This window comes from Theropithecus gelada, chromosome 5 (genome assembly GCF_003255815.1).
Source record: "Theropithecus gelada isolate Dixy chromosome 5, Tgel_1.0, whole genome shotgun sequence".
NCBI classification, from domain to species: Eukaryota; Metazoa; Chordata; class Mammalia; order Primates; family Cercopithecidae; genus Theropithecus; species Theropithecus gelada.
The window spans coordinates 86540580-86565040 of NC_037672.1; the positions used below are offsets into that span (position 1 = coordinate 86540580).

At 45.2% G+C, this 24461-nt stretch overlaps 1 protein-coding gene and 1 pseudogene across 1 annotated transcript; one reads left to right on the forward strand and one right to left on the reverse strand.

The window, feature by feature from the left end:
• Positions 1 to 166: 166 nt before the first annotated feature.
• Positions 167 to 24191, reverse strand: SRD5A3 (steroid 5 alpha-reductase 3). Its single transcript, XM_025386735.1, has 5 exons — positions 23747 to 24191; positions 11006 to 11148; positions 5935 to 6132; positions 2502 to 2636; positions 167 to 645 (listed from the first exon to the last, which is right to left on the reverse strand). Exons 1-5 carry the CDS (start codon positions 23965 to 23967, stop codon positions 386 to 388), a joined length of 957 nt encoding a protein of 318 aa, XP_025242520.1. The 5' UTR covers positions 23968 to 24191; the 3' UTR covers positions 167 to 385.
• On the forward strand, positions 17899 to 18496 carry LOC112625459 (annotated as a pseudogene).
• Positions 24192 to 24461: the final 270 nt, after the last annotated feature.

Below are 24461 nucleotides of genomic sequence, written 5' to 3' on the forward strand. Positions count from 1 at the left end.
GAGATGGGGTTTCACCATGGTCTCGATCTCTTGACCACGTGATCCACCCACCTCGGCCTCCCAAAGTGCTGGGATTACAGGCGTGAGCTGCCATGCCCGGCCCCTTTCATCTACTTTTTATCAGTTTGTTGGTTTTATAAAGCATCTGAGAAAGTGGACCCAGAAATCGCAGATCTGCCATTAGTATTTATTCTTTAAAGACACTTTGGAGATTCATTTTCTTGAGTGGCACTGCCATGCTCATTCAGTGAAAACCTGTGGGGTATAGAAATGGAACGGAGAGTTTTAAACAGCTCTGCCGAAACAGTACTTTGGGTTCCATACTTCACTGTCCTTAGGCATTGAAACCATCACCTGGTTTGCATTCTTCATGACTGAGGTTAACTTAAAACAAAAATGGTAGGAAAGCTTTTCTATGCTTCGGGTAAGAGACAAATTTGCTTTTGTAGAATTGGTGGCTGAGAAAGGCAGACAGGGCCTGACTAAAGAAGACATTTGTCACCACTAGCCACCAAGTGAAGTTGTGGAACCCAAAGGTGACAGCCATGGAAACGTAGATCATCAGTTCTGCTAAGTAGTTAGGGGAAGAAACATATTCAAACCAGTCTCCAAATGGGATCCTGTGGTTACAGTGAATGACCACTCCTGAAAGGGTAAAAGAAGATCTCATAAGCATTTAAAGGTTTGAAAAGAAAGTTTCACCACTTCACTCCCAAATCATTTACAGAAACTGTTTTTATTTTTTTGAGACACAGTCTTGCTCTGTTGTCCAGGCTGGAGTGCAGTGGTGCAGTCATGGCTCACTGTAGTCTCATCCTTCCAGGCCCAGGCAATCCTCCCATCTCAAACTCCCCAGTGGCTAGAACCACAGGTATGCACTACCATACCTGGCTCATTTTTTGAATTTTTTGTAAAGACAGGGTCTGCCTATGTTGCCCAGGTTGGTCTCAAACCACTGGACTCAAGTGATCCTCCCACCTCAGCCTCCCAAAGTGCTGGGATTACCAGTGTGAGCCAACCTGCCCAGCCCAGAAACTCTTATTTAGAAGAGTATCATAGATGTGTGTGAACCACCATCCTGTCACACTTCTGTCAGTCTATTACATATTGAAAAGTCATCTGCTTAGGTTAAATTATCAACTGTCAATAAGCACAAGAGAAAAGCAAGTTACTCCAGCAATCCTCCAAGCTACTGCTTAAGAGCTCAGACTACTCCAGAGTCAGACTGCACAAGTTTAAATCCTGGCTCTCCCACTTACTAGCTGTGTAACTTTAGATAAATTGCTTAACCTCTTTGTGCCTTAGTTTCCTCCTCTGTAAAATGAAGACTGGTCTGTCATCTCATGTCGGCATTATGAAGCTGTATGTAAAGCACTCAGAACAGAGCCTGGGACAAAGTAAGTACTTGATAAATATTAAAACTATTCAATTTTTTGGCCGGACGCGGTGGCTCATGCTTGTAATCCTAGCACTTCGGGAGACCGAGGTGGGTGGGTCACCTGAGGTCAGGAGTTCGAAACCAGCCTGGCCAACATGATGAAACCCCATCTCTACTAAAAATATAAAAATTAGCCAGGTGTGGTGGCACATGCCTGTAATCCCAGCTACTTGGGAGGCTGAGGCATGAGAATCGCTTGAACTCAGGAGGCGGAGGTTGCAGTGAGCTGAGGTGGCGCCACTGCACTCCAGCCTGGGTGACAGAGTGAGAGTCTGTCTCAAAATAAATAAATTAAATTAAATTAAATAAATAATAGGCCAGGCACAGTGGCTCATGCCTGTAATTGGGGCACATTTTATTAAAATAAAATAAATAAATAAAACTATTCAATTTTTTTTTTTTTTTTTGAGACAGAGTCTAGCTCTGTCACCCCAGCTGGAGTGCAGTGGCACGATCTCGGCTCACTGCAACTTCTGCCTCCCAGGTTCAAGTGATTCTAGTGCCTCAGCCTCCCAAGTAGCTGGGACTACAGGTGCCCACACCACTACACCCAGCTAATTTTTGTATGTTTAGTAGAGACGGGGTTTCACCATGTTGGCCAGGCTGATCTTGAACTCCTGACCTCAAGTGATCCGCCTACCTTGGCTTCCCAAAGTGCTGGGATTACAGGCGTGAGCCACTGTGCCTGGCCTATTCAATTTCTAGTATTTCAAAAAACCTAATGGAAACTGTACCTGTGATAAGTCAACACAAACTAACTTAAAGGTCAAGTTTTTATGCTGTGGCTGGTACTAACTCCATGGTAACACTAGTTCTCACATGCTGATGAGACACAAAATGTAGAATCACAGAATGTCGGGGCTACTTGGATCCAGAGAGGTCTTTCAATGTAAGGCTCTCATTTTCACAGATAGAAAGATCGAGGCCCAGAGAAGTGTCTTGCCAAAAATAAATATTTGATATAGTCGACTAACTAGGGCAGGAAGGAAAAGTATGCAGGCCCATGGAGAACTAACTTCTGAGGGTTAAAATCCATATGCGGAGGCTTTAAAAGAGGTCTCACCTGCTTTATTTTTCCTGAGATTGCCGAGAATAACGTGGCACTTATACTGATGGGCAGATGACCAGATGAACATCATCATCCCGAGAATATGGAACCACCGTGCTTGCATCAGTACATTTTTCCCTGTTACGTAGGCTATAGGAATAAGAATTGTTAGCCAACACTAAACAATTTCACAGGCTCAGGGAATTAAACAAATCATTTAGTCAGCAGAAACACAATTATCCACTTAATTCTGTTCCTCAATATCCTAATGTAATTTCCCAAGTACAAAGAGGGGAACCTGTTCCTCAATATCCCGATGTAATTTCCTGATGTAATTTCCCAGTACAGAAGGCAGAGCTCTGTCTCTCTGGACAAAGGAGATATGTTCATCAGTTATGGGCAGCTTCAGTCCCCCTGGCAGAGAATTCCATACAGACACATTCTCTTGCTTCTTCTCTAAATGGTTCAAGCACAAAGTTCAGCTCCCCTACTGTGATCTACTTTCGCATGGTAAGACTCTCTTGTGTTTACCTTGCTAAGTCCAGTTTTAAGTCTTCTTATGTTTTACAGTGAAGAAAAACACTTTCTAAGGAAATCTCTCTCTCTGAGCTACCATCCTGCTAGGGAGAGCCTGAAAGCAGAATGCTGACTTGACTAGCTCGGGCCAATGAGGGAAATCACCAGTGGAAAGGCTACCAGGGGGCTTTCTCAAAAGAGGGGGACAGTAAACTACAAGATGAACAACTCGATGCCATCCAGGTCTGGATAAGAGAGAACACAGTCGAGAGACTGAGTTTCAGGAGTGGAAACACTCAAAGCATCATCTTCCACTTTCTTCTCTGGCTGCTAGGAAGAAGGGAAAAACACAGACCACCTGATGACCTGTGGAGCAAACCACTGGCTTCAGAAAAGCAAAGAGAGACTTCCCTCTGAGCAGCAGGAAGCAGTTAGCCTAGTCTGAGGCTTGACTGAAGAAACAAATGTGTCCACTGATAATGGGCAAGAGCCTGAGGCTCTGCAGCCAAGGGGGAACCCTAAAAAGCTAATTCAAGTAAGAGAACCAAGGATCATGCAATTCCACATGGCCACCTCGAAGCAGGAATCAGTTAAGGACTGATGAAAATCCACCGGTCTACCTGTGTCAGTTTATTTTTTAAAAGCTTGTTTTATATAATCAATCTACTATAGTCTTTTAGTGTTTATAAGTTTAGGCATTTAACTACTAGGTTATATTTTTATAAGTTCAAAACAGACTGGGTACAGCGCTTCACACCTGCAATCCTGGCACTTTGGGGGACCAAGGCAGGAGGACCACTTGAGGGGTTTGAGACCAGCCTGCCAACATAGGGAGAACCTGTCTCTACAAAAATGAAATAAGCAAAATATTAAAAATACAGTTTTAAATCTGATAGGCTTCAAGAGCAAGTCAACAGGATGAAAAGTTAGAGTGTCTGGAATTTCAAATCACTAACAAGTCCTTTACTCTAAATGCAGAGAATTTACCTATGGGAAAAAGGATTTGTTAAGGGTAACACCAGAATTATAACGCAGGAAAAGGGAGGCAGATGGAAGGGTCACATTTCCTCAGTTCTACTCAGTATTTAATTATTTGTTTATTCACTAGTTACTTAAGGAGTGCCTACTAAGCCTGGCCCTGCTGCAGGTACAAAGGATAAAGCAGGAAATAAGTCAGGCAAGATCCCAGTCCTTATAGAGTTACATCCTAGTTTGCAGAGTCTTCTTTTCACTTTAAGAAGAACCCTGTGAAATCAGTATGTGTCAGTAATTACTAATGAAGGCTCTGAGGCTCAGAGAAGCTCAATGAGCCAAATGCAGGCCCATGAGACTCTGGAGCCCATGTTATTTCTATCACACCCTTTGGTTGGCAAATGCCCCAATGTGTTTTCTCTCAATGAATTACTGAAACCAACTTTCCCCATATTGTCCCAAATGATCCCAGATGACCCTTGAAGGACAAGAGGTGAAACAGAAAACAGCTTCAGAAAGGAGTGCTTGGAAAGTTATTTTTATGGGCTCCTCTTCCTTGACTGTCTATGCAGGAGGGAAGACAGAAGTTGAGATGCAGCCAGTAGAGGAAACTCTGGGAGAGGCAGGTAATGCCAACAGACATGAACACACTGAAAGCTAGCAGCCACCAAGCGCTCTGCAAAGTTCCTTTAGGGGGAGAACCAGCACTGCCCACCAGGAATGACAGCCCCTTCCACTGTACTGGCTGGCAGAATGCCACCACAGACATGCCAGGGAGGAATAAGTTCAGAGGAATCAGACAGAGAGATGCTAGCTAAGTGGCTGGAGCCAATGAATAATTCATGAATTGAGAAAGATCGTCAATAAATCCTCCTTTAAAATCACTCCTCTAGTCAGAGGCCTTAGGTTGAGCTACAGCAAAAGAGAGAAGACTTTCATGGGGCACTCGTACCAAAATCTAACCTGAGGAGGAAGCTCACTCACAGATTGTTGGAAATCACTAGAGTTTACGAGGATGGATAGGGCAGCTGGAAACATGGAGCCCTGGGTTTAGAGACAATGGTCATTACAGACCTACAGGATCTAGACTGACAGATACTAGGGCTGCAAGGTCAGGTTAACCTCAGCACTATAAACTCATTTCCATCACCCCAAGTGACTTGATTTCTTTATAATCATGCATTGTTTTTACAAAAATGGTAGTCATATGTGTTAGATAACGTCCCCTCCTCCCCCCATAAAACAAAAAATCCGTTTCATTTCCTTCTCCTAAACAAGGTCATGGTTTGGCTTCCCTCTTCCTGGCTAGTGAGAGCTTAGAGACTAAAACACAATTTTCACTACTACAGTACTCTTTGTCCTCTCCCCTCAGGCAGCATCACTTGAAGAAAAGCTCTGTTGTGATGGGAACAATCACAAGAACTAAGTGGCAACAAAACAGCTCCCCACCCCCTCTGCAAATCCCAACTCCATGCAAGCACCACTCCCTTCCCTCATTTTCTTTTCTTTTTTGAGATGGAGACTTGCTCTGTTGCCCAGGCTGAAGTGCAGTGGTGCGATCTTGGCTCACTGCAACCTCCACCTCGCGGTTTCAAGCAATTCTCCTGCCTCAGCCTCCCCAGTAGCTGGGACTACAGGCGTGTGCCACCACACCTGGCTAATTTTTTTAAAATTTTTAGTAGAGACAGAGTTTCACCATGTTGCCAGGCTGGTCTTGAACTCCTGGCCTCAAGTGATCCACCTGCCTCGGCCTCCCAAAGTGGTGGGATTACAGGTGTGAGCCACCATGCCCGGCCTTTTAAAATCGATTTGAGGCTCATCTCCTCAAAACTCTGCAAAATGCACTGGGCCTGTCTCTTTCTTTTGCATGTCTTACAATGCTTAGCAGAGCACAAACCCTGAGAGCACCTCATATACCCTGCGGTGGGAAGGAGCTCCTGGCAGGGCTGGACCCACTCACCATTCCTTCCATCCATTGGCACTTGGCTTAGCACAGTTAGGCCAACAAGGACATAGTAGACAAGTCCAAAACAGTACTGTACGACGTGAATCATGACATTGGAGAAGACACTGACGTAGAGGCACTCGAAGAGTCTTCGTAAGCTGTGCAGCCACAGAAATACTAGCACTAAGAATGCAGACAGCGCCAGCTCCCCTCCTACAATTCAGAAGGCGACAGGGTCAGCATTTCTCTTCCGGGATTAATCCAAAGTTTTGTTTTTCCCTACTGTTAAGTAGAGTATGAAATTCCGTCTAACATCTTCCTTTTTGGTAGTAAGGAAGAAATGGGCCAAATGAAGTCAAGGAATTTGACTTCACTCAGATTACACAGTTATACAGTAATCTAGTGACAGGGCTGGCCCAAACACCCATCCCTCGACTCTGCTTCATTGTTTGACAGCCTTCCAGGCTTCATGGGGCATCGTGGTCAGGAGGTCTGTGAAGAGGTCTGTGGGTCTCTGGTCCCTGGCACTAACAGCCAGATGCAAACTGTCTGGAAGAGTTCCCAGTGGCCTCTGAGTGGCCCCAGCCATGGGATTCCCAGCATCTCAGGCACCACAGAGGCAGAGACGGGGACAGGAACAGAAACAGAGTTATGCATTTCTTTCCACATTAAAAACAAGAAATTATACTTTTAGAGGGATGGTGAGCCCAAGATCTACTTCCCCACCTGTCTTTCACGACCTGCCCACCAAAAAATCTGAAGAAAAGCTGGCTTTAAAAAACACACACTTAGTTTTTCCCTTTTTATTTTTTGTTTTTTGGTTAATTTTATGTGTCAACTTCTTTATTTTATTTTTGAGACAGGGTCTTGCTCTGTCACCTAGGCTGGAGTGCAGTGGCATAGTCAGGCCTCACTGCAGCTTTGAACTCCTGAGCTCAAGTGATCCTGTCTCAGCCTCCTGAGTAGCTAGGACTATAGTCATGTGCCACCACGCCTGACTAATTAAAAAAAATTTTTTTTTTTTGTAGAGACAGGGTCTCCCTATGTTGCCCAGGCTGGTCTCGAACTCCTGGCCTCCAGCCATCCTCCAGCCTCAGCCTCCCAAAGTGCTGGGATTTTAGGTGTGAGATACCACGCCCTGTCACTTAAAAAAAAAAATGAGTCACAGCTGGGCGCGGTGGCTCATGCCTGTAATCTTAGCACTTTGGGAGGCCGAGGCGGGTAGACTGCCTGAGCTCAGGAGTGAAACCTCATCTCTACTAAAAATACAAAAAATTAGCCAGGCATGGCAGCAAGCTACTCGGGAGGCTGAGGTAGGAGAATTGCTTGAACCCAGGAGGTGGCGGCTGCAGTGAGCCAAGATCAGGCCACTGCACTCCAGCCTGGGAGACAGAGTGAGACTGTATCTCCATTAAAAAAAAAAGTCTCATATACACACACACACACACACGCATGCACAACACCATAAAGATGCAACTTAATTAACTTTTACAAATTAAGCCAAGCAATCCCACCCATATAACAGCACTCAGATCCAGAAACAGAACACTTTAGGGAGCTGAGGTTGGAGGAGAGTGCTTGAGACCAGGAGTTTGAGACCAGCCTGGGCAACACAGCAGGTCCCCCAACTCTAAAAACATTTAAAAAAATTAGCTGGGCACGGTGGTATGCACCTGTAGTCCCAACTACTCAAGAGGCAGAGGAGGGAGTATCGCTTGAGCCCAGGAGTTAAAGGCCGTGGTGAGCTATGATCATGCCATGGCACTCCAGCCTGGACAACACAGCGAGACCCTCTCTCTTAAAAAAAAAAAAAAAAGAAAAAGAAAAAAATGAAACAAACAGAAGAAACAGGCTGGGTGCAGTGGCTCATGCCTGTAATCCCAGCACTTTGGGAGGCCAAGGTGGGTGGATCACGAGGTCAGGAGTTCAAGACCAGCCTGGCCAACATAGTGAAACCCCGTCTCTACTGAAAATACAAAAATTAGCCAGGCATGGTGGCACATGCCTGTAGCCCCAGCTACTCAGGAGGCTGAGGCAGGAGAATTACTTGAACCCGGGAGAGGGAGGTTACAGTGAGTTGAGATCAGGCCACTGCACTCCACCTGGGCAACAGAGCCAGACTCCATACTAAAAAATAATAATAAAAAAAAAGGGCCGGGCGCGGTGGCTCAAGCCTGTAATCCCAGCACTTTGGGAGGCCGAGACGGGCGGATCACGAGGTCAGGAGATCGAGACCATCCTGGCTAACATGGTGAAATCCCGTCTCTACTAAAAAATACAAAAAACTAGCCGGGTGAGGTGGCAGGCTACTCGGGAGGCTGAGGCAGGAGAATGGCGTAAACCCAGGAGGCGGAGCTTGCAGCGAGCTGAGATCCGGCCACTGCACTCCAGCCTGGGCTACAGCGCGAGCGAGACTCCCTCTCAAAAAAAAAAAAAGAAAAAGAAACAGAACACGACCAGCACCCCCTAGTGTTCCCTTCCAGGCACTACCCCTCCCCCAAACTTACCATGGGGAACAACCCCTATCCTGACGTCTATCAGCACAGATTAGCTTTGACTGTTTTTGTATTTTAAATGAACTAAAACTTAGTTTTAACTCCTTAGGAACAAGTTAAAGCAAACAAATAGAATTCCTCATATCCTCACAACCAACCCTCCAAATACGAAACCACCCCAGTCAGTCCCACAGTAAACAAATGAAGAGATGAAGTTTTAATGAGTGGAGTGAGATCCACTGATGTATCCTGCCCTCCCAAAGAGGATGTACAAGGGTTTGCTCTTTTTTTTGAGATGGAGTCTTGCTCTGTCACCCAGGCTGGAGTGGAGTGACATGATCTCAGCTCACTGCAACCTTTGCCTCCTGGGTTCAAGCCATTCTCCTGCCTCAGCCTCCTGAGTAACTGGGATTACAGGCACGTGCCACCATGCCCAGCTAATCTTTTGTATTTTTAGTAGAGACAGGGTTTCACCATGTTGGCCAGGCTGGTCTCGAACTCCTGACCTCAAGTGATACACCTGCTTCAGCCTCCCAAAGTGCTGGGATTACAGGCATGAGTCACTGTCTACTGTGCCCAGCAGGGTTTGTTCTTTTTTTTTTTTTTTTTGGAGTGGCGCCCCGCTCTGTCCTCTTAGAGTGCAATGGCGCAATCTTGGCTCGCTGCAACCTCTGTCTCTTGGGTTCAAGCGATTCTCTCACCTCAGGCTACCGAGTAGCTGGGGTTACAGGCATGCGCCAGCATACCCAACTAAGTTTTGTATTTTTAGTAGAAATGGAATTTCACCATGTTGGCTAGGGTGGTCTTGAACTCTTGACCTCAAGTGATCTGCCCACCTTGGCCTCCCAAAGTGCTGGGATAACAGACATAAGCCACCACACCCAGCTGAGGTTTGCTCTTCTAATTGTCATCTCTTGCAACCAGTTTCTCTGGTTATACAGAAAAGGACTGTTTCCAGGGTGCCAGTGGTTTGGCCACTGGAACAAAGGACAGAGATAAAACCAGAACAATTTGTTTCTGATTCTGCCCCTCACACTCTGCCTGACCTTAATTGAGGACATTTCATAGTTTTCACCTTCAATTCTTTATTTTTATTATTATTTTTTTTGAGATGGAGTCTCACTCTGTTGCCCAGGCTGGAGTGCAGTGGGGCAAGCTCAGCTTACTGCAAGCTCCACCTCCCGGGTTCACACCATTCTCCTGGCTCAGCCTCCCGAGTAGCTGGGACTACAGGCGCCCGCCACCACGCCTGGCTAATTTTTGTATTTCTAGTAGAGACGGGGTTTCACCCTGTCAGGATGGTCTCGATCTCTTGACCTCGTGATCCGCCCGCCTCGGCCTCCCAAAGTGCTGGGATTACACGCATGAGCCACTGTGCCCGGCCCAGTTCGTTATTTTAAAAACTGTGCTGGCTGGGCGCAGTGGCTCACGCCTGTAATCCCAGCACTTTGGGAGGCCCAGGCGGGCGGACCACCTGAGGTTGGGAATTTGAGACCAGCCTGACCAACATGGAGAAACCCCATCTCTCTACCAAAAATACAAAATTAGCTGGGCATGCCTGTAATCCCAGCTACTCACAAGGCTGAGGCAGGAGAATCGCTTGAACCTGGGAGGCAGAGGTTGCGGTGAGCCGAGATCGTGCCATTGCATTCCATCCTGGGCAACGTGAGTGAAACTCCGTCTCAAAAACCAAAAAACTGTTTTACATATTCTTCATCCTGATGCTGAGGATGGCAAATTTAAAGGCTATTTTGTAATCGTCTGTTCAACAACTGTTTAGTCAGTTTTATTATACTACCAAAGCCTTGCATCATAACTTTTTTTTCCATGTTTTTCAAAAAGTAATTTTTATTTTATTCATTCATTTATTTATTTATTTGAGATGAAGTCTCCCTCTGTTGCCCAGGCCTGGAGTGCAGTAGTTCAGTCTCAGCTCATGGCAACTTCCACCTCCCAGGTTCAAGCGATTCTCTTGCCTCAGCCTCCCGAGTAGCTGGGATTACAATAAGCGCCTGCCACCACACCCAGCTAATTTTTGTATTTTTAGTAGAGTCAGGGTTTCACCCCATTGGCCAGGCTGGTCTTGAACTCCTGATCTCAAGTGATCCACCCGTCTTGGCCTCCCAAAGTACTGGGATTACAGGTACGAATGAAAAAGTAATTTTTAAATCACATTTCTGGAGTTCTAAGTCATGATTTTGGTTGGAATAGTATAAATGATAACTGTTTCCAGACAAAACCGATGGATCCTAAAAGCTTTCCCCCTTTTGTGTAAAGACTTCTTTATACATTTATCAACAGTACTAAAAATACCAGAGGGAGGACAGCCAGTTCTGTACACAGCACAGCACTTGCTGGGAAGTCAGAAGTGCTAACTCTTGGCTCTGTCTCCTCAGGGAAGGGCTTAGGGACATCCCTTTGGCCATCCAGCAATGAACCGTGCAAAGCTCTTTTTTGCCCTCATCCTCCACTTCCCAGGCCCTTCTGAGGAGGCGCCTGAGAGAGGAGACAAAATGCCAAAAACCGCTCCCTTGCGGACAGGAACGACAGGAATAGGATGCAGTGTTGTCATAAGCCGGGGGAGTCCTTACCCTGGAACTGTGCTGCCCCGAGAATTCTGAGCAAACCATGAAGCCAGCTTGGAAAAGGTGCTCCCAGGAACAGAGATTGAGTAAGGCACCAAAGCAGGAAGCCATTCCACAGCACTGAGATGATATAAAAGTGGGAAAAATATCTGCAAAAGGAAAACAAGTGAGGCAATAATTAGGTTAAATCCACTTTAAGCTGTTATACGGGAAGATTATTTTTAGTTTCTCTGTCTTTCCCCACCCCTCCATTCCCAAAGTATACTTTTGCTTTTTAATAGAATCCGAATCCTGTAGGTGTTCAGATTTTTAAAATTTCCTTTCAAATAATGGGACCAGTTAACTTTCAGGAAAAAGAGGCCTCTCTGAGGTTAACAAGAACGCAACCGACTGTGTTAAACTTAGAATAAAGTTTAGTTAGCAATCTCTCAGATTGCTGGGTAACAGAATTGGGTTCAAGTTCCCAAAACGGAGGCTGCAGGTCCTTGCAAAGAGAACCTAGATTGTGCTAAAACAAGCTAAATCTGTGAAAGATTTTGATTTCTATATCCCAAACAATATTGCAGTAATAGCCATACAACTGCTACACACGATTTGCATAATTACAGACACTTGGGGCTAGAGGAAGTAAAAGATCTTTAGGCATGACTCAGTGTTTTTCCAAATTAGGTTGACCTCAATTACTTTTATTATACCATGACTAATACTACAATCATAAAACTAGGTATTAACTCCTTATGGTTATAATTCTCAGACAACTATAGGGCCTGTTTTGCAATCAACACGTCTACAAACTAAATACAAACAGGACCACAAAACCAATGCAATTGAAATTAGCAATGTTAATTTAATGTGAAAGACGATGTTGATTTGCTGAAACAAAAAAATCACCCTATGGCACAAGGGCCTAGGGCCTAGCAGGTTCTTCTTTTTTTTTTTTTCTTTTGAGACAGGGTCTTGCTGTGTCGTCCAGGCTGGAGTGCAGTGTCGTGATCACAGTTCACTGCAACATTGACCTCCCAGGCTCAAGTGATCCTCACACCTCAGCTTTCCAAGTAGCTGGGACCACAGGCATGTAGTAGTCCACCATGCCTGGCTAACTTTTAAATTTTTTATAGAGATGCGATCTCCCTACGTTGCCCAGGCTGGTCTCAAACTCCTGGGCTCAAGAGATCCCTCCCACATTGGCTTCCCAAAGTGCTGGGATTACAGGTGTGAGCCACCATGTCCAGCCCCTCATGGGTTCTTTTGAGGTCTGTTTATGTATACTTTTCTATTTTTTTCTATTCATTCTGAAATCTTTCTGACTCTATAGAGTGCCTGGCGGTCATCTGGCTTTCCCTGGTCTTCAATGCATCATGTATATATTAAATCCCACTCCTTCTTTTCTTTTTCTCATTAGTCTATGACAATAAAAGACAACCTGGCGCCAAAAGAGGATTAAACATAATCTCAGGGGCTCCTCCAGATGATCCAGAATATGCTTGTAAGAGAATGCACAGCCCCTGAGATCATGCCTACACACTCAGTCTGATAAACTCTGATCCAACCTGATCATTCCATGGCAACCCACTCCACTCTGCCAATTACTGTTAGCAAATTCTATCACTGGCCAGGCATGGTGACTCATGCCTGTAATCCCAGGGCTTTGGGAGGCCAAAGTGAGAGGATCCCTTGAGGCCAGGAGTTTGAGGTTATAGTGAGCTAAGATCCTGCTTCTGCACTGCAGCCTGGGCAATAGAGCAAGACCCTGTGTCTTAAAAAATAAATAAATAAAATTCTACCACTGGATTTGCCAACTCTGGCCATACAGAACAAGAATTTTATTTCCACACAACAGCTCTTAAACTATTTGAAGAGAGCCATCCTGTGATTCCCAATTGGGATCTTCTCCAGGCTCAAGAGCCTACTTTTCACAGAAGTTCACGCATCAAGGTCAATCGCCACCCGTGGCTACTGATCTTCAGTTATACGACAGGGTCTTCCTTAAGATACGCTTCCCACAACTGACCCCAGGTATGGGCTGAGCTTTGTGGAGCAGAGTGGAAGGTCAAGAACATGCTATTCTGCAGGCTCCCAGGGAAAGGCAGGAGGGACAGCTTCTGAAGGACAATTTCTCGACCAGCCACTTTACCTACTTAATTTTTTCACAAATATTTACGGAGCACTTCGAATGTGTTGGGCAATATTCTAGAAGCTGGGGACTCGGCAGGGAGTAAACAGACCAGGTCTCTGCCTTGATGGAGTTTACTTTACGGTGGAGAGTCAGACAGTCAACAACTAAACCTGCAGACATCTAGCATAATGCTGGGTCAGGGGACAGAGGGTGCAGAGGGGAGGCTGTTCTGGATGGGTGGTCAAGGATGGCTTCTCTGGAAGTGACATTTGGCTAGAAGGAGTCATCTTTTTGGATTTCCAGGGGAAGAACTTTCTAGGCAGAAGAAATAACAACTGCAAAGGCAATGAGGTGGGTGTATATTAGCGGTGTTCAAGGAACGTTAAAAGACATCTGTGCAGCTGCTGTGGCATGGCCAACGGTGAGCGTAGAAGGTGAGGCAGGAGTGGGGAGAGGACATGAAGCTCTGTAAGGCCACTAGTTTTTATAATGAGGAGCCATTTGGGCAGAGGAGTGACTTGAGGTAGTAATTTACGTTTTAAAAATCCCTCTAGCCTACCCGGGAGGTGGAGGTTGCAGTGAGCCAAGATCGCGCCACTGCACTCCAGCCTGGGCAACAGAGTGAGACTCCGTCTCAAATAAATTAAATAAATAAATAAATAAATAAAATCTCTCTAGCCTGGGCAACATAATGAGGCCCCATCTCTACTAAAAAAAAAAAAAAAAAAAAAAAAAGAAAAGAAATAAAAAAATTTGCCATGTGTGATGATGCATGCCTGTAGTTCTAGCTACTCGGGAGGCCAAGCAGTAAGTGGTGGTCATGCCACAGCACTCCAGCCTGGGTGACAAAGCGAGATTCTGTCTCAAAACAAACAAACAAACAAAAGTCTAAAAATCCTTCTGGCTGATGGATTCTGGAGATAGGTGGTGGTGATAGTTGGATAACAAGATGAATGCATTTAAAGCTACCTACCTATATATTTAAAAATTTTTTAAAGGTAAAATTTAAGTTATGTATACTTTACCACAATAAAAACATTTTAAAAGGCAGCAAAAGACGCTGGGTGTGGTGGCTCAGGCCTGTAATCCCAGCACTTTAGGAGGCCGAGGTGGGCGGATTACCTGAGTTCAGGAGTTCCAAACCAGCCTGGCCAACATGGTGAAACCCTGTTTCTACTAAAAATACAAAAATTAGCCAGGCGTGCTGGCACATGCCTGTAATCCCAGCTACTTGGGAGGCTGAGATAGAAGAATCGCTTAAACCCAGGGGGCGGAGGGTATAGTGAGCCGAGATTGCACCACTGCACTCCAGCCCGGGAGACAGAGCAATACTTTGTCTCAAAAAAAAAAAAGGAAGCAAAAGAAAGCATTGGTCATATATTTCATTATTCTTTAAGTGAAAATATATCCCTCTGGTAACTATGTAGAGAATAGTCTAGTTGTGGGGGTAAGAGGTACCAGGTAGAGCGTGGCAAAACAGTTAAGACTATTTAATTCATCTTCATAACAATCCTATGAAGCTTATATTGTTATCTTCATGTGGCAGATGAGAAACCCAAGGCTCAGAGAGGTTAAGTTACTTATCCAATGTCAGACAGTAAGCGGCAGCCCTGATGACTGTGAAGTTAAAATCATACTATTGTGCTCTCATTCATGCAATCTAGGCATGCCTGAACTTGCTTTTCTATCCTTATGTTACACGTACCGATTTATATCAAGCCTAAAGTCAAGCATATCACTCAAGTGGGTTTTGTGTAAGTTGCTAGGCTACACCATGCTGTGCTCTACTTGTGTCATGGTGTCTTTCATTCACGGGCATATTGTGTTGCTTTTTATTCCCACATTTTGTTTTGCTTGCCTGATTTCCCTCCATACATTTTCTATTCTTTTTTCTTTTTTTAGACTGAGTCTCGCTCTGTCGCCCAGGCTGGAGTGCAGGGGCACGATCTCGGTTCATTGCAAACTCTGCCTCCCGGGTTCACGCCATTCTTCTGCCTCAGCCTCCCGAGTAGCTGGGACTACAGGCTTCTGCCATCACGCCCGGCTAATTTTTGGTATTTTTAGTAGAGATGGGGTTTCACAGTGTTAGCCAGGATGGTCTGGATCTCCTGATCTCGTGATCCGCCCACCTTGGCCTCCTGAAGTGCTGGGATTACAGGCATGAGCCACCGCACCAGGCCTATACATTTTCTATTCTTTAGAGCAAGTCATAGCTCTTGTTTGTTTTTAAAGACCAGCTTGAACCTCCAAAAGCTGATCTAAAATCTCCACCGTCGTCTGTTTTGGACACTCTCCTTTTTTCCTCCTTTGGCACTATGCTTACTTGTAGCACTGTTGTCCAAGTCCTTGCAAGTAGGGATAAGGTGATCCTTATAGGATAATACAAGGTGCTGAGTGAGCCCTCCCTCGCTTAACAAACATTTGAGTGCTTAAGTCATAACTGCTCCAGGCTCTGGGGATACAGCAGCAAACGCAACAGACAATTCCTGCCCTCGTGGAGCTTACACAAGCGTACGCACACACACACACGCACAAAGTAAATTTTATAGCATGTCAGGTGATACTACTGAGAAAACTAAAGCAGAAAAGGGGAAGAAGGAATGCTTGGATGGCAGAATTATAATATCAAACAAAATAGACATGGAGGGGCCTCATTGAGAAGGTAATATTTGAGTAGAATTACAGGAAGTGAGGGGATAAACCACGTGGCTATGCGGGGAAAGGCCTTTCCAGGTAGAGGGAAACAGGCAGTGCAGGTAGGAGAGAAAACTAGCAGAAATGCCCTCAAACCTGGAATAGAGCCAGATGGGGCAAACTAGAGATAAAGTCAGTAAGGTAGTGGGAATGAGACCATATGAGGTCTTGGGCTTTTACTGTGAGTTAGAAACTACTCTACGGTTTGGGGCCTACAAGACATAATGTATTTTTAATAGTAATACACATTTGCTGGCCGAGCGCAGTGCCTCACGCCTGTAATCTCAGCACTTTGAAAGGCTGAGGTGGGCGGATCATCTGAGGTCAGGAGTTCAAGACCAGCCTGGCCAACATGATAAAACCCCATCTCTACTAAAAATACAAAAATTAGCCAGGTGTGGTGGGGCACACCTGTAGTCCCAGCTTCTTGGGAGGCTGAGACAAGAGAATCACTTGAACCCAGAGATGGGAGGCTGCAGTGAGCCCAGATTGCGCCACTGCACTCCAGCCTGGGCAACAGAGCGAGACTCCATCTCAAAACAAACAAACAAAAATGTACTTGCTGACTGCTGGAACAGACTCCAGGCCCCAGTCAGAGGCGTTATGGGATTAAGGAGGGGAATTAATGTTTACTGAGTTCTGGTTAGATCCCTGGCCCTGTGCTGAATGCTTTAACATCACCACCAATGAGACCAACAGGTGCTATCGTGTCCAAAATTGGTTCCTTCCGGTGGGTTTTTGGTCTTGCTGACTTCAAGAATGAAGCTGCAGACCCTGGCGGTGAGTGTTACAGTTCTTAAAGATGGTATGTCTGGAGTTTATTCCCTCAGATGTTCAGATGTGTCCAGAGTTTCTTCCTTCCAGTGGGTTGGTGGTCTCACTTGACACCAGGAGTGAAGCCGCAGACCTTCGTGGTGAGTGTTACAGCTCATAAAGGTAGTACAGACCCTAACAGTGAGCAGCAGCACGATTTATTGTGAAGAGCAAAAACACAAACCTTCCACAGCATAAAAGTGCGCGGGTTGCCGCTCCCAGCTCCGGTGGCCAGCTTTTATTCCCTTAATTGGCACCACCCATATTCTGCTGATTGGCTCATTATACAGAGTGCTGATTGGTCCATCTTACAGAGTGCTGATTGGTCCAATTTACAGAATGCTGATTGGTCAGTTTTTACAGAGTGCTGATTGCTGCGTTCACAAACCTTTAGCTAGACACAGAGCACTGATGGGTGCGTTTTTACAGAGCGCTGATTGGTGCCTTTACAAACCTTTAGCTAGACAGAAAAGTTCTCCAAGTCCCCACTCGACCCAGGAAGTCCAGGTGGCTTCACCTCTCACTATTATGCTAATACTCTAATGCACACCATCACCATCTCTTGCCTGGACCACCACAGTAGCCTCTTATCCAGTCTTTTCCACATGATGGCCAATCATCCTTTAAAACATAAATCACACAATGCAATGCCTCCCCCTCCCACACAAAGCCCTCAGTAGCTTCCACTCACTCAGAATAACATCCAAACTCCAGCATAGGTTGCAAGACCCCGGCAAGCTGCTGTCCCCCCAACCCCATCCATCCTTCTATGTTGTCACTCATGCCCACTCCAGTCTTGCTCATGATCAAATAACCCTGCTGGATTTCCTCTAAAGCACTTGTAGTCATCTGAAATTATCTGGCTGGTTTTACAATATTTATTGACATGTCTGCCTTCCTAGAAGATAAGCTCTAAGGAGCCTAGAATGATTCCTGGCACACAGTAGTTATAAACTGTGGTTAAATAAATGAATGAGAGAAGGTAAGCACCTCTTCTGAAGTTACTCTCAGAGTAGGCATCCAGCTAATCGACAAACTAATTAAACCTCAAACTACTTTTTGTCATTCATTCAAAACACACTGCCCAAGGTCCTTATTACCAGTCAGGCGTTAAGCTAGGGATATGGTAGCAAACAAGACAAATATAAACGCATGAAAAGTTTACAGTCTAGAGCAGGGGTTCTCACCATTTCTCCATCATAGACCCCTTTGACAGTTTGGGGAAGGCTACAGCCCTTCTCAAAATATTATACAAGCACAGGAGTGTGGCATGACCATGGGGAAGCAAGAGAAAACCAGGAAATATGCGACCATGAAGCGAATGCTTAGTCTTGGAGATCAGAGGCTTAAAGAAAAGGATAGATTAAAACCTAAAAAGAAAGAAAAGAAGGATCCCAGTATGTTAAAGGAAAGAGAAATTCCCCAATACCCTACCTGCTTATTTTTCCAATATAATACACAGCTGGGTCCCCCTTACCACATCCTCATTGATACCAACCTTTGCCAACTTTTCCATAAAAGCCGAACTGGACTTAGTGCAGTCCATGATGGACTGTCTGTATGCCAAGTGTATTCCTTGTATAACTGATTATATAATGCCTGAAATTGAGAAATTAGAGCAGAAGTATCAAGTGACTCTAAGAATCACCAAGGATCCAAGATTTGAAGGATTACCATGGACACACAAAGGAACCTATGCAGATGACTGCTTAGTACAGAGAGTAACTCAGCATAAGTGTTACATTGTGCCCACAGTTGACTGGGACCTTAAAAGAAGAACCCCTAAGGTTCCTGGAGTTCCTATCATGTACATTTCTAACCATAGATACAACATTGAATGAATGCCAGATGATTATGGAGCCCCTCGATTCTAATTCTTATAAGACAGTTCCTCTGCCTTTCTTCAACGAACTTTTTCTTATTGCCAGTTCATTACACATGCAAGAGCGTGAATTATTATTCTGTTGACCTATTTGCTCTATTATGAGCTGAGGATGGTTAAATATGCTCACCTCCGCTTTTTTTTTTTTTTTTTTTTTTTTGAGATGAAGTTTTGCTCTTGTTGCCCAGGCTGGAGTGCAGTGGCACAGTCTCAGCTCACTGCACCCTCTGCCTCACAGGTTTGGGCGATTGTCCTGCCTCAGCCTCCTGAGTGGCCAGCTAATTTTTTTTTTGTTTTTTTGTATTTTTAGTAGAGACAAATACATATTTTTAGCACAGAAAAATATGCCTTGGCCTCCCAGGGTGCTGGGATTGCAGGTATGAGCCACCGTGCTTGGCCTGCTCACTTTTTGATGCTGGTTTGAAATTGATATTTTGTCTCATAAAAATGTTAGGCGAGGCCGGGCACAGTGGCTCACGCCTGTGGTCCCGGTGCTTTGGGAGGCCGAGGTAGGTAGGTGGATCTTCTGAGGTCAGGAGTTCAAGACCAGTTGGCCAACATGGTGAAACCCCATGTCTACTAAAAATGCAAAAACTGTCTGTGCATGGTGGTGCGTACCTGTGTTCTCGGCTGCTGGGGGGCTTAGGCAGCAGAATCGCTTGAACTCGGGAGGTAGATGTTGCAGTGAGCCGATATTGCGCCATTGCACTCCGGCCTGGGCAACAAGAGTGAAACCCTGTCTCAAGAAAAAAAAAAAAGAAAATTTAGGCCAGGCACACAGTGACTCAAGCCTATAATCCCAGCACTTTGGGAGGCCAAGGTGGGCAGATCTTCTGAGGTCAGGAGTTCCAGGCCAGCTTGGACAACATGGCGAAACCCCATCTCTACTAAAAATACAAAAAAAATTACCCAGGTGTGGTGTCACATGCCTGTAATCCCAGCTACTGGGGGTGCTGAGGCAGGAGAATCGCTTGAACCCAGGAGGTGGAGGTTGCAGTGAGCGGAGACTGGGCCACGGCACTCCAGCCTGGATGACAGAGTAAGACCGTCTCAAAAAAAAAAAAAAAAAATTTATGATAGTCGAAAGGTACAAAATCTTAGACAGGAAAAATATATTTTCTGCCTTTTTTGAGTTATATTGTACAGTGTGTTGCATATACTTAATAATGGAGTATTACACATTTCAAAATTGATGTTCTCATCACAGAAGTGTATCTGAAGTATTGGATATGTTAACTAGCTTGATTTAATTATTCCACATCTCATCCACAATTTATGACATCACTTTGTAACCTATAAATTTATACGATGATAAATTGTCAATTTACAAAAAAAATTATACAAGCATAAAGTAAAATGCAGCGGGCTTACAAAGGAAACCAATTACAGTAACATACAAGTAATGCAACTACTAAAAAACAAATTTGCAATATAGTAATATGTATATTTCTTTCTTTCTTTTTCAGACAGAGTTTTAATCTGTCGCCCAGGCTGGAGTGCAGTGGCGCAATCTTGGCTCACTTCAACCTATACCTCCCAGGTTCAAGCTATTCTCCTACCTCAGCCTCCCGAGTAGCTGGAATTACTGGTGCTCACCACCATGCCTGGCTAATTTTTGTATTTTCAGTAGAGATGGGGTTTCACCATTTCGGCCAGGCTGGTGATCCACCCGCCTCAGCCCCCCAAAGTGCTGGGATTACAGGTGTGAGCCACTGCACCCGGCCTGTAATATGTATACTTCTTAATGTGTCTAATAACAAGATCTAGTGGTGAAAGACTACAGTGTTCTCATAGTGATGAAAACAGTAATATTTTGAGGTATCATCAATATTCTTAATGTAATATAAAAAAATTATCACAGAGTTGCAGGTACTGCTAATTCTGTGGTTTGTAGATTATATTCATAATTAAGGCAATGCTAAATTTCAGCTAGAGGTTAGTGAAAATAAAGACATAACTTTCTTCCAATCCAAGTTTGACCTGAATTCTGTCCACAGATCCTCTGAACCTCCAGTTAATGCTCCCTGGATTCCAGTGGGGAAAGTCTGGGCAGCTCTTTTTGCCTCTAGAGCCCAATTCAATTGCAAAGCTTCGATACCATTTGGAATCATTTTGAAATTTAAGAAGTTTTTCTACATTCACTATGCAACCCAGAGCATCATGATACATGTTCGAGGTTGCCTGTTTATTCAGACTTTCTGGGAAATCAAAACTCTAGGAACCAAAAGGAAAACAAAAAAAAGCAACCATCACCTCAATTAAAAAAAAAAAAAAAAAATCTACCAGACAGGAGTCATGGAAACAAACATTCCAAGAACCGATTTTAGGTTTTATTCTTGCCTCCTTAGGAAAGAAAAAAACAATTCCAAACAAAATTACCTACATACTACCTTATTTGCAGAAATGTGATTTACAACTGCCTATTTTTAACTATAGCAATTATGAACTTCTTTTCATTTTTAAGAGTACTGCTAGAGGGCCAGGTGCAATGGCTAATGCCTGTAATCCCAGCACTTTGGGAGGCCAAGGCAGGTGGATCACTTGAGGTCACGAGTTCAAGACCAGCCTGGCCAAAATGTTGAAACCCCATTTCTACTAAAAAATACAAAAATTAGCTGGGCATGGTGGTGTGCACCTTTAGTCCCAGCTACTCAGGAGGCTGAGGGAGGAGAATTGCTTGAACCCAGGAGGCAGAGGTTGCAGTGAGCCAAGATCAAGCCACTACATTCCAGCCTGGGTGACAGTGAGACTCCATCTCAAAAAAAAAGAGTACTACTAGATTTTGCACAGGAAAAATATTCAAATATAAGTATCAAGGTTAACGTTACCAAATGATTTTAAATTTGGATTAACCAAGATATTTACTAAATGCTACCATCTGGGATAAATCCATTCCTACTTGATCTTTCACACAGATTGAGCTTCACATGGTACAAGATATTTCCCATGAAGTATACCAGAGCATAAGAGCTTGGGATTTAAATTCCAACAGGCAGGGTTCAGGTACCACCCTTGCTAGTACTAGCATCATTGCACAAGTGCTATCTTCTAAGTTTGAGTTTGCACATGTGTAAATGGGAATAATGACAATAACATCTCCCTCACAGGTCTACTGTGAGGATTAAGTGAGGAAAGGCATGTACTCCTTAGTAGTCATCACATAATCATATACGTAAGCACTTAGTCAATGGTGGTTACTATTAATAAACCAGTAAAATCTCTCTTACATGCTCCTTAGCCATTAACACATTTTTTTAAAATGATAAAAGTGATAAGCATCTTGTCAATGAAGACTCTTTGGAAAATACAGAGACATATAAAAAAGAGGCCATAGACTCTTACCTCCACCCAAGTCTATCTCCCTTTTTCATATAAACAGGGGTACAAAATTTGAAAAGAGAGTAATACATGTATTAATTTTTTGGAGACACTGCCAGTTTTGATGCAAGTTATCTTTTTTTTGTTGCAATAAAAATGCCTTTCATTACTGGTCTGGATGTTTTGTACCTTCTCCAGTACTAAAAGAAACATCTGTTTAAATTTAGAGAGAGAGGGAAAAAAGGGCACTTGAACACTATGGGAGGTTCTACTGTAGAATTCTGGAAGAAGAAAAAGGTGTAAATTATTTCACAATACAGTAGAAATTACAGAAAGTCCAAAGAGTACCAATTGTTACAGTAATGAATAAGGAAAAGGCACCAAGTCTCTTTTTTGACTGTCATATAATAACAGACTTGAGTTGCAGCAGCTGGTGTGTATGCAAGTTCAGGGGATGATTTTACACGTGCCATTTAATCCAAGTACACTAGACTAGTACCTTTCTCAAAACTCAGAAAATAAATTGCTGCGAAGTTAAAAGGACTTAACCCTGATTACAAATGGGGTAACAGGCAATTTTTTGCTTAAAGAGAGCCTCTAGGAAACAGGAGGTTTGATCAGTTTGTTTCATGTACTTCTACTTCTTCCCTTTAGGGTGCCTCAGAATGACCTGGTTCTCCCTACTCTGTGTTAACACCTGACACATCTTTCTCTGACAGTCAAGACTCACAGATTATCCAAGTTTTAGAAGCCAAGTTATACTTGTCCCTTTGTTGCCTGCGGACCTGGGGCACTGCCTATGAGTGTTTCAAGGGATAACCCAGATGTTTTTAAACTTTAAAAAAAAATTTTTTTTTAATACAAGGTCTTTCTCTGTTATCCAGGCTAGAGTACAGTGGCATGATTATAGCTCACTGCAGTCTCTAACGCCTGATCTCAAATGATCTTCCTGCCTTCATTCCAAGTAGCTGGCACTACAGGCACACGCCACCACGCCCTGCCAATTTTTTATATTTTCAGGAGAGACGGAGTCGCACTATATTTCCCAGCCTGGTCTCGAACTCCTGAGCTCGAGCGATCCACCTGCCTCGGCCTCCTAAAGCGCTGGGATTATAGGCGTGAGCCACTGCGCCCGGCCTAAGATGCATCTTAAGAGGCACTGTTCTATTTCTACCATCTCGAATAGTATTCGGCCAACTCTTTCCAGCTGTGTCCTGAATTCAAAGTGGAAAAAGGAGAAGAAAATTATAACAGGTCTCACAATCTCTGATTCTATTCAAACCCTGACGATTTAATCTTTCGCTGAACTGGGTTACAGAATCTTTCGAAAGTCAAATGGAGCTTCGGGACGGGCCTGCCTATGACGTGCACCTTGGATCACCTTCCCCAGGGGCACCTGCCTAGGTGCGGGCTAGGGCGATTCAGTCCTTTGTTCCCACTGCGAGGGTTGGGGAGAGAAATGGGAGAAGCCGAGGCCGAAGAGCCAGCCTGACTTCATTTCCACAAATGATTCCGGTGACCTCAAGTTAGAGTATGAGCCACTGGAGTGCAGGGGACGGGCAAGAGGAGAATCTGGGGCAAGGGGGACTTCATTTTGCCGCCTAAATTCGGATGACCAGGCCTAAATTCGGATGCGTCGCCACTTCCCACAGGGAAAGGCTCCGTGCGGCTATCAGTTCACATTCCTCCAGCCGAGTGCAAGCGGCTTCGCTCTCCCTCGGCGTCCGCGGACACCTGGGCACTGCTCCCCCGAGCCACGCAGCAGCCCGGGCATGGCCGGGGTCTGGCGGAGGGAGCGCCGTGCTGCGCCCGGGAACCCGCCGGGGCCTCACAGGCCGGGTCCCGCCTCTGCTGCCCCCTGCCGGCTGCCCGCGAGCCGGGGCGCCCTGAACTCTCCGCGCCTGGGCCACCGCGGCTCGGTTACCTCTTGGGGACATCAAAGGCGCGGCAGGCGGCGGGGCGCCGCGGCTCCCCACACTTCGTTTTCCCATAGCGTATCAGGTCCTGAAAGATCGCGCAGCCCGGGAGCAGGCCAGGCGGCAGGAGCTGCAGCAGTAGGGTGAGCAGGAAGGCGGCGGTCAGCGTGAGCCACACCGCGCGCAGCGGGTTCAGCGCCGAGAGCTCGGCCTCGGCCCAGGGAGCCATGGCCCGCGTGCCCACCTTCCGAGCTGCTGGCGCCCCCACCGCCCGCTTGTCCGCGGAAAAGCGGCCACTGGCGCGCCGCGCGCAGGTCTCAGCCTAGCGGGACGTCGGTGACGCGGTGCGGGGCGGGGACGCGCAGAGCCCCTCCCGGAGTCGCCGCTCAGCCGCGGAGGTCCTTGGTCCCGGTTGTGCTGGCGCAGGCTGGTCGCTCGCAGTCCCTAATCTGGTTATGGAGATGCTTAGATGGAGTTCGAGAATATGATTAATCAGAAGTAAAGACGCAAAACAGAGGAGACCACGTGTCTGCCACTCTTATCAGCATTATCTCCAAGGCAAAAAATGGAAACCTTACATGTTCCACTTTATTTAGCTAAATTGTGCTACACTAACATGTTAGAATATCATGCAGTCATTGAGAATTATTATGACGAGTGTAGAAACACGGAAAGCTGTTTAGGAAACAGTATGTGAAGTGAAAAAAAAACCAGCTGTAAAAA